The following is a 10,885-nucleotide window of genomic DNA, read 5'->3' on the forward strand; positions in this document are numbered from 1 at the left end:
ATGTGTACTTACTACTTTGTCTCTCATATCCACACATAAAACTAAATGGTTTCTTTTTTAAAAAAATTCTTTGTTTTTAAATGGACAAATTACAATTGTACATGTTCCTGGAGTACATAGTGATGTTTTGATACCTATAATTTAGAGTGATAGAGTAATTAGCATATCCATCATCTCAAACATCCGTCATTCCTTTATATTGGGAACAGTCAGTCTCAATTGCCATTCTCCTAACAACTTGAAATTATATATTATTAACTTTAGTTCTCCTGTAGTGGTATAGAACACTAGAAATTATTCCTCCTGTCTAGTTGTAATTTTGTAGCTTTTACCCAATCTTTGTCTATTCCTGCCTACCCACTACCATTCCCAGCCTCTAGTATGCTCTGTTCTACTTTTTACTTCTAAGAGATCAACTTTATTTTTTGTGGGGGTGGGGGACAGTCTTGCTCTGTCTCCCAGGCTTTTTTTTTTTTTTTTTTTTTTTTTGGGGGGACGGAGTTTCGCTCTTTTTGCCCAGGCTGGAGTGCAACGGCATGATCTGGGCTCACCACAGCCTCTGCCTCCTGGATTCAAGCGATTCTTCTGCCTCAGCCTCCCGAGTAGCTGGGATTATAGGCATGTGCTACCACTCCGGCTAATTTTGTATTTTTTAGTAGAGACGGGGTTTCTCCATGTTGGTCATGCTGGTCTTGAACTCCCAACCTCAGGTGATCCACCCGCCTCAGCCTCCCAAAGTGCTGGGATTACAGGCGTGAGCCACTGTGCCTGGGCATGAGTTTCCTTTTCTCTGCATCCTTGCCAGCATCTGTTGCTGTCTTTTTTATAATAATTATCCTAAACGGGGAGAGTGATACCTCATTGCAGTTTTGATTTGTGTTTCCCAGATAGTGATGAGTGTGTTTTAATATATTTTTTGACCATTCGTATGTTGTCTTTTGAAAAATGCCTATTCAGGTCGTTTGACATTTTTAAATTGGATTGTTTGAGGGTTTCTTTGCTGTTGAAATACTTCAGTTGCTTGTGTATTGTATTCTGGCTTTATTTTTTTTTTTTTGAGACGGAGTTGCTCTGTTGTCCACGTTGGAGTGCAGTGGCACGATTTCAGCTCACTGCAATATCTGCCTCCCGGGTTCAAGCAATTCTGCCTCAGCCTCCTGAGTAGCTGGGATTACAGGTGTGCGCCACCACACCCAGCTAATTTTTGTATTTTTAGTAGAGACGGGTTTTTGCCATATTGGCTAGGCTGGTCTCAAACTCCTGACCTCAAGTGATCTGCCCACCTTGGGCTCCCAAAGTGCTGGGATTACAGGCGTGGCCACTGCATCTGGCCTCTTTCTTGACTCTTGACATTTTCCTTACACTGTCGCTGAGTGGGTTCTACATCAGAAAAAGATGAATAGGCCAGGTGTAGTGGCCGAATCCTATAATGCCAGCACTTAGGGGGGCCAAGGCGGGAGGATTGCTTGAACTCAGGAGTTTGATACCAGCCTGGGCAACATGGCAAAACCACATCTCTACAAAAAATACAAAAATTTGCCGGTTGTGGTGGTGCATGCCTGTAGTCCCAATTACTCCTGAAGGCTGAAATGGGAGGATCACTTGAGCCTGAGAGGTTGAGACTGCAGTGAGCCTTGATCGTGCCACTGCACTTTAGCCTTGGCAACAGAGTGAGATGCTGTCTCAAAAAAGGAAAAAAAAAAATTGAATGTGGAGATAAGCAGATTTCAAATGCGAAGTGAAAAAGAAGCTTTTCATTGTTCAAACCATATTGCTAAGTGAGAAAAGCAAAGTACAGATCTGTATAGAATCTGACTTTTTGTCCTATGAGATGAAAAACTTGTAACATAATTGACACACACAGAATAATAAGCAAAGGGAGACACAATTCTATGAGGATAATACTATACTGCAAATTTCACCTTCTGTTTTTACTTATTCATTAAATTATTTATTTGGAGACAGAGTCTTGCTCTGCTGCCCAGGCTGGCCTCAAACTCCTTTGCTGAAGTGATCCTCCCTCTAAGCCTCCCAAATAGGTGGGTGAACAGGCATAGTTTTTCTCCACCGGTATTGTTCAATGTTTTTAATAAAGAAGAAAGTCTCATTTTAATGACAAAACCAACAAGGGGGCCATTTTTAATCACATGCTGACCTTAATTCCATCTCTTCTTAGACATCATTGTTAAAACTTCTGGGGTGGGCGAAGTGGCTGATGCCTGTAGTCCCAGCACTTTGGGAGGCCACCTCGGGTGGATCACCTGAGGTGAGGAGTTTGCGACCAGTCTGGCCAAAATGGTGAAACCTCGTCTCTACTAAAAATACAAAAATTAGCTGGGTGTGGTGGCAGGCACCTGTAATCTCAGCTACTTGGGAGGCTGAGGCAGGAGAATGAATTGCTTAACCCAGGAGGAGGAGGTTGCAGTGAGCTGAAACTGCACCATTGTACTCCAGCCTGGGCAACAAGAGTGAAACTCCTCAAAAACAACAGCGAAACCCTGTAAAGTCAGCTGGGAGCGGTGACTTACTCCTGTAATGTCAGCACTTTGGGAGGCCGAGGCAGGCAGATCAGAGGTCAGGAGTTCGAGACCAGTCTGGCCAACATGGTGAAACCTTGTCTCTACTAAAAATACAAAAATTAGCTGGGTGTGGTGGCAGGCATCTGTTATCCCAGCTACTTGGGAGACTGAGGCAGGAGAATTGCTTGAACCCAGGAGGTGGATGTTGCAGTGAGCCGAGATGGCACCACTGCACTCCAGCCTGGGAAAGAATGAGACTTTGTCTCAAAAAAAAAAGAAAACTGTGAAGGGTAAATTTTTTTCACCATCCACTAATGTTTCAATAGAGCTATTTCTGTCATCACATTTATTAGATAGTCGTTGGTAATAAGTTTCTGTAACTGGCATTTCACCTCTTTTTCTGGTGTCATATTAGTTCCTCGTGCAGAACACTCCCCGCTGTCACAAGAGAAAGAAATGATAATCACTTCCCAGGAAAGATACAAGCTCGTTAATTTAACATACGCCCAATGTCTCCAGGTGGATATCATCACCACCATTACCAATACCAAGGTGGGATTTCTCTCACTGTTCTTTACCTGAGACTGACTTCAAGTTCCTAAAATGGGTTGAAAATATAAGTTAGAATACCAAGTAAGGGATATTACATGAATAAATGTTTTGCTCAATGAATTGGACACAGTGATTGACTATATAAGCGGGAGAGTTGTTTTTCCGTGGGAATGACTGATTCACCTTTGTACTCTTGCTTTAGCCTCTCTATCTTCCTTGGCATGGTCCTATCTGGATTAGTTCTCTTTTGCCCCTGGCAGACTGAAAAACCAACTCTATTGCCTCAGAGTGAGGCAGGAGAATAGGGAATTAGGGTAACCAAGGATGAAGGCATAAGCAAAAGAACAGCAGGTGCAGCTAGTTCTAGGCAAGATGAGGCAGCACACAGGCCACATCCTCACTCCTGTCGTAACAAGACAGAAGTCTCCACTTCAGCCTCTGATTGTGCACCAATCCTTCATAGGATTGGAGGCCTTTAAAGAGCTCTTGGGGTATTATAAAATTCTAGCTTATTGTTAATGGCAAAAACCGCAATTACTTTTGCACCAACCTAATAAAACCCTAAAAAACATTGTAATCGGGGTTCTTGAGCCGCTTGGTCGCCTGCTCCCAAACCTACATTCCACTTCTGTGGAGTGTACTTTCACCTCAATAAATCTGCGCTTTCATTGGTCCGTTCTTTCGTTGCTTTTTTTTGTGTGTTTTGTTCACTTCTTTGTTCAATGTGCCAACAACCTGGACAACTCACAGTCAAGACTTTCCATCCGGTAACATGAGTGCATTCATGTGAATTATAACACAGTAATGTTTATCAGCCTCTGCTTCCAGTGCAGGCATTTTGTGTCTAAACGATTGTATAAAGTGACACACGAATTTGGATTTGTAGCCTTTGGGGGCATTCACAATATTTTTAGCGCCTGGGAGCTTGAATTTCCAAAAATGTGAATTAATATTTTTGCAAATACTTAGGTGGTCAGTTACAAACAGGGATTCCCCAGGAATCTCAATATGGCCTCTAAGGAGGGGCTAGATCATCCTCTGCCCTAAAAGGATGCGCGCTTTAATGAACCCCCTGAGGTGGAGCTGGGACTTCCCTGCATAAGCACCTTTGGGAAGCGGCAGCTTTACTACCTTGGAATCTGGGGAACTACATTACCCAGAAAGCTCTACATTTAATGACAGCGCGACAGAACCAGTAAGAGCTCAGAATAAAGGCGTTTCTGTGTGCGCACGTAACGTAGTGGCGGGATTCTCAGCGTTCTCTGGTAGCGACCATTTTGGTTAATGTTGGGTGTGTTTGTGCGGTTTGTGAGGTGAGAGGCGCTGGAGCTAAGGGTCCGAACCGCGGTGTCTGAACCCAGAAGGTGGAGAAGAGTCCTTCTTGCTGCACAAAGGCGGATCTTAGGCCCCTTAACGGCGCCCGCCGCTCCCGGCCGTGCTTTCCCCGCGTACTCGAATGGCGGCGGCCGCGCTGAGACTCCCGGCTCAGGTAATTGTGCCTTCCCTGCCATCAGGTCACTTCATCCTAACCCGAGTCCTGAAGCAGCGAGGGAGCGGCGACTGTTCACAGGTCTGCAGCCCGGACCCGGCGTCGGGATACTGAGGCGTTCGCGGGAGAGATCCCTGTTTCTGATACCTGTGGGATGCGGTGGGGAGAGCGACAGTCACAGGGACCGGCGCGGGCAATGGCCTGGAGATGGACGGACCCGGGAGGATGGAACCTGGGGTCCACAGGCGCCTGTAGGGAACAACGTGTGAGGCGAAGCTCCTCCTGGAAGAGCAGGCTGGTGGCTGTGTATTCACTGAAGACGCTAGAAGCCATGGAGAGTTTCGAAGAAAGGAGGGATGCGATCCAAGTCCAGGCTTTCAAGGTTTCCCAAAGGCCAAAGGAAGAACATAGTAGAGGGGATGAGGACCTTGGGGTTCTGGGAGGTTGTCTCCTTTGTTGATAGATCACATAGATGGTAGAGATGACATTTTGCACTGAGACACGCAGGTCAGACAGCCAGTCCGAGGTCACCTGGCTCCAGCGATAAGAAAAGGTTCAAGGAGACCTGAACTTATCAGATCCCCCTTTGTAACGACTGCCTTCCCCTCAGACACTCCTGGCTACAAAAGCACGTAAAGAACCCACAGAGCGGGCCGGGCGAGGTGGCTCCCACCTGTAATCCCAGCACTTTGGGAGGCCGAGGGGGGCGGATCACCTGAGGTCGGGAGTTCGAGACCAGCCTGAACAACATGGAAAAACCCCCATCTCTAACAAAAATATAAAATTAGCCAGACGTGGTGGCGCATGCCTGTAATCCCAGCTATTCGGAGGCTGAGGCAGGAGAATTGCTTGAACTCGGGAGGCAGAGGTTGCGGTGAGCCATTGCACTCCAGCCTGGGCAACAAGAGCGAAACTCTGGCTCAAAAAAAAAAAAATTTTAAAAAACCCACAGAGGGAATTGGAGGGTGTTCCGTTCCCTCACTGGCCTTATTCCCCATTCACATGTTCTCTAGCTTGTGATGTCCTGGGACTCTTACGTGCCATTTTTTTCAGTCCTTTGATCTGAGAACACTGGAGAAACCCTAAACCCAGAATCCTAAGTCCATGACACAGAATGTATGGAAGTATTCCCATTTCTGTCAACCCATGTAAACATACTTTGAAGGTTAACTACAGAGTTGGTACCAGGTCATGAAATACTTAGAGGTAAAAATTCGGTGGGGAGGCAAGAGGGCGGCGAGGAGGTGATGTTACCACAGTCCCATTTGTCTGCAGGCATCATCTGGCTGCAAAGAAGAGAACACACTGTGTTTGCGGGAGGAGGAAGCAGGATCAGAGTTTAAGCTCCTGCCATAATGCAGGTGAGGGTTATTGAACCATATTAATGGGTAAAGAGCTGTGGCTGGATTCAAGATTCACAGTTTGTAAAGTGGCAACTAGATTTTCTTTTTTTTTTTGAGCCGGAGTCTCGCTGTATCGCCCAGGCTGGAGTGCAGTGGTGCGATCTTGGCTCATCGCAAGCTCCGTCTCCCGGGTTGACGCCTTCTCCTGCCTCAACCTCCCGAGTAGCTGGGACTAGAGGCGCCTGCCACCATGCCCAGCTAATTCTTTGTATTTTTTTAGTAGAGACGGGATTTCACCGTGTTAGCCAGGATAGTCTCAATCTCCTGACCTCGTGATCCACCCGCCTTGGCCTCCCAAAGTGCCGGGATTACAGGTGTGAGCCACTGTGCCCGGCCACGCCCGGCTAATTTTCAATATTTTTAGTAGAGATGGGATTTCACCGTGTTAGCCAGGATGGTCTCGATCTCCTGACCTCGTGATCTACCCGTCTCGGCCTCCCAAAGTGCTGAGATTACAGGCGTGAGCCAGCAAGCCCGGCTGGCAACTAGATTTTCTAATGGACTGTGAGGGCATGAAAAGGGAATCAGGTATGACCACAAGGTTTTTGGTCTTAGCATCTGCAGTGATGGAAGCTGCATCAACTGAGATGAGCACGTAGTTAGTAGGTATAATATTGACTGGGGATATGAAGAGTGTTGTTTTGACCATGTTAAGAGTCTGAGGTAGTTTAGCCTCCATTATGACATTGAACCACTTCAAATTATCACGGTAAATCTTTTGTGGGAGCCAAGAAGGGGTGATTGCAGGCTGAGGGCTGAATTTCTTGCTTGGTTCCCTGGCTGACATTGCCACAGGAGAAGGAAGCAAGGGCTCATGAAGACAGGATATGTCAGACAACATGGTTTGTCAGGGGGCATAGACTTCCAAGGGTAGAATAGATAAGAGATGTAAGCAGAAGCATAGAAGTAATTGAAGGAAGATGACACTTGGGCCAAGGCTGGTACTTAGAAACCACTCTGTGGACTCACCAAGATTTTGAGAAAACTTTGTTGGTGCTTGGGGGTTTTCATTCATCCTGGTGGATATATGCTTAGGGTAAATTTATTTGGTTTTCTGTGACAGACACTAGGCCTGGGGTGGACAACTGATGGGCTGGGATTTTATTTCATTTTTTTCTTTTGTTTTCCATTTTCCTTAGACCATTCTCCATAACAAGGGAGTGGGATTTTTTTTTTTTTTTTTTTTTTTTTTTTTTTTTTTTTTTTTTTTGAGACGGAGTCTTGCTCTTTCGCCCAGGCTGGAGTGCAGTGGCGCAATCCCGGCTCACTGCAAGCTCCGCCTCCCGGGTTCACGCCATTCTCCTGCCTCAGCCTCTCCGAGTAGCTGGGACTACAGGCGCCCGCCACCACGCCCGGCTAATTTTTTGTATTTTTAGTAGAGACGGGGTTTCACCGTGGTCTCGATCTCCTGACCTTGTGATCCGCCCGCCTCGGCCTCCCAAAGTGCTGGGATTACAAGCGTGAGCCACCGCGCCCGGCAAGGGAGTGGGATTTAAATGACTCTCAGTGGACAGAGGATAGTCGTCATTGTAGAGGGGTCACCAAGTGCAACACAGAAGTGGAATAGGGCCATGGATATCTAAAGCCCCACCTGGTTCTGTGGGGGTGTGGAGCCATGCAAGAAGGCCTTCATAGAATGACTTGGGACTGCATTGCTATTGGGAGCCATGAGAATTCTGTGGTAATGTTGGATCCTGTTTGAATTTGCCAAGCATACCCTGAATTCTGTCAGCCACGTTGTGTCATAAGGCCGAAAATGAAAGCCCAGTGTGATGTGCAACCTTGGTGTGTGGTGATACTGTATGACCTCAAATGGCCTGAGCACAAATCCCCTTCCCACTCTGTTCTATTGGATAATGTATCCTGGCCTAACAACCCTTTTCATTAAGAGATCAGGCACAGTTTCTGATTATACTTTGTACTGGGTTTCAATTCCATTTCTACTCAGAATTATTTAAGCAAGTCAGTGGCACCCTCCTGAGAAATCAGGGGCTATCACACCCTCTTCATCCTACAAAGTGTGCATAACACTGTCCCTGGTTTCCCTCTGTTGTCCACAGTGCAACCCCCATGTGGCCCTCTCTGCCAGGCTGTGAGTTATTTGATTTTGAAATTGCTGTTGATGGCATCTGTGCAGTCTCAGGTGTCAACTGCTTCCCCAACACTATAACCCTAAGGGGAGAATCCCACTCAGCACAGTAGAAAGAAAAGAAGGGGATTAAAATACTTTAAGTTGTTGGCCAGGCTTGAAGGCTCATGCCGTAATCCCAGCACTTTGGGAGGCTGAGGTGGGAGGATTGCTTCAGGCCAGGAGTTTGAGATCAGCCTGGGCAACTTAGCAACACCCTATCTCTTAAAAGAAAGTGGTTGATGTTGCAAATACGTAATATCCCATCTCCACAGAAGGCTGAGGCCTGGGGATAAGGGGTTTGAAGTTTCTGTGAGCCATGATCACACTACTCCCCTCCAGCTTGGGCGACCAAAGGAGAACCTGACTAAAAGAAACCAAAACTGTAATTTGTGTTAAGGCCAAAAGAGGCTGATGGTTGGGGGATGTCATGTTGGGGTGGCCATGGCATGTGCTTGTGCTGTCTAAAGAATGATTGTAAGGCCGGGCATGGTGGCTTATGCCTATAATCCCAGCACTATGGGAGGCCGAGGTGGGTGGATCACCTGAGATCAGTAGTTTGAGACCAGCCTAGCCAACATGGTGAAACCCCATTTCTACTAAAAATACAAAAATTAGCCAGGTGTGGCGGGCGCCTGTAATCCCAGTTACTTGGGAGGCTGAGGCAGGAAAATTGCTTGAACCTGGGAGGTGGAGGTTGCAGTGAGCTGAGATCCTGCCACTGCAATCTAGCCTGGGCAACAAGAGCAAGACTCCATCTCAGAAAAAAAAGAAGGATGTGTATTTAGAGAGGGAGTATGTCTAATGGACCGAGGCAACTGCATTGGGCTTTATGTGAGCTCGGATATACCAGAGGCATTAGCTGTCAGGAGGGGGTGGACCCTTTTATGTTAAGAACACAGCATAGCCGGGCGCGGTGGCTCACGCCTATAATCCCAACACTTTGGGAGGCTGAGGCGGGTGGATCACGAGGTCAGGAGTTCAAGACCAGCCTGGCCAAGATGGTGAAATCCTGTCTCTACTAAAAATACAAAAATGAGCTGGAAATGGTGGTGGGTGCCTGTAATCCCAGCTACTCGGGAGGCTGAGTCAGAGAATTGCTTGAACCCAGGAGGCAGAGGTTGCAGTGAGCTGAGGTCATGCCACTGCACTCCAGCCTGGGTGACAGAGTGAGACTCTGTCTCAAAAAAAAAAAAAAAAAAAAAAAAAAAAAAAAAAAAAAACCACAGCATAGATCCCTATTTTTCCCCTACTTCTTAATTGCTGATGGCTATACTGAGTGACCAGTGGGCCCACGAAGAGACAAAGGCACCAGTGGACTAGTTTCTCCTCTGTGCTAAGGATCTTGGGAGGAGGATGGGCAAAGGGGTGGGGGTGTGGGAGAGGTGGATTGTGGTACCTCAGCGTAGGAGCTGTTTGTGGTTTCATCTGTCACCATCATAGCACGGCACTGTGGCATTTGAAGATGTGGCTGTGAACTTTTCCCAGGAGGAATGGAGTCTCCTTAGTGAGGTTCAGAGATGCCTGTACCATGATGTGATGCTGGAGAACTGGGTACTTATGTCCTCCCTGGGTAAGTTCCTCACACCCTCCCCTATTTCCCGAATAGATCTCTGCCCTTCCCCTTTTTTCCCATTGGGAAGACTGTCTTTATCATGTCAGGACCATGGGCACAGCTTCCTTCCCCACTTCTCTGGGTAGGTTTTGTGGTTGGTAGGTCTGAGGTTTGTGTACTGCCTTTTCTCCTTGAGCAGCCCCAATACCTGCTTTGCTGCAGATTCTCAGGGAAGGAGTCAGAGTCAGGTGTCTTGTAGTCAATCTAATGCATTTCACCTTGCATGTCCCCGCGCTGCTGTTTGACTTTTCCAGATCTGAGACTCCTGTGTGTCCAGGTTCTACTTCCTTCCTTTAGCTGACATTACTTGATGCCTGCCTGTGGCAGGAATTGCCATCACTCACTTTGTCACTGCCTACATAGACCAAAGGCAAGACCCTCCTTAGAAATTCTGTTTTTAGGCCAGGCGCAGTGGCTCACGCCTGTAATTCCAGCACTTTGGGAGGCTGAGGCGGGCGGATCACGAGGTCAGGAGATGGAGACCATCCTGGCTAACACGGTGAAACCCCGTCTCCACTAAAAAATACAAAAAAAATTAGCCGGGTGTGGTGGCGGGCACCTGTAGTCCCAGCTACTAGGGAGGCTGAGGCAGGAGAATGGTGTGAACCCCAGAGACGGAGCTTGCAGTGAGCTGAGATCGCACCACTGCACTCCAGCCTGGGCTACAGAGCAAGACTCCATCTCAAAAAAAAAAAAGAAATTCTGATTTTAGTAATTAGTTTCCTTTCCTGTGTGTTGTCATGTTTTGAACCACTGTTGCTGAAAACTACCCAGCACGTATTGGCAGGAGGAAGAGGATAGGGAGTCCAGTGATGTGGCCTTTGTGACCAGCCAGCATTTCAATTTAATCAGGTGGAAATGGCCTTCCTGACTCATCAATATTTGCTGCCACAGAGGCTAGTTGCCCCAGTTCTGCCCTATCTTTGCCTTAGTACTTACGTCATGCAGGTTCCATGTACTTCATCATCGTGGTGGTGGGATGGAGAATCCTCAGTGCTGCAGAAGAGGCAATTGAATCCAGGCTTAGCCTGATGTGCTCAGAGGGAGCCTGTCACTGAGGAGTGGCACCTGGTGGGAGGGCATGAGTTTGAGATTTTATTCAAATTGTATCAGAAACCTATTCTATTTAACTAGTATTTTTGTGGCCAGTAGGCACTATTTCTGTCTTTTCCTCTCCAT

General features: G+C 47.1%; 1 protein-coding gene across 8 annotated transcripts in view; it reads left to right on the forward strand.

Annotated features, from left to right (window-relative positions):
* ZNF418 (zinc finger protein 418) overlaps positions 1 to 10,885 on the forward strand; it is a 165,195-nt gene that overhangs the window by 137,085 nt on the left and 17,225 nt on the right. For 3 of the 8 annotated variants that reach the window (XM_055239810.2, XM_063615278.1, XM_055239812.2), the window contains exons 1-2: positions 7,448 to 7,644; positions 9,535 to 9,664. In XM_055239810.2, coding sequence (XP_055095785.2) covers positions 7,579 to 7,644; positions 9,535 to 9,664 — 196 coding nt within the window. In that variant the 5' untranslated portion in view covers positions 7,448 to 7,578. The other 5 variants (XM_063615279.1, XM_055239811.2, XM_063615281.1 and 2 more) reach the window with 5 other exon arrangements.

The sequence above is a fragment of the Symphalangus syndactylus genome, chromosome 13, assembly GCF_028878055.3.
Source record: "Symphalangus syndactylus isolate Jambi chromosome 13, NHGRI_mSymSyn1-v2.1_pri, whole genome shotgun sequence".
NCBI classification, from domain to species: domain Eukaryota; kingdom Metazoa; phylum Chordata; class Mammalia; order Primates; family Hylobatidae; genus Symphalangus; species Symphalangus syndactylus.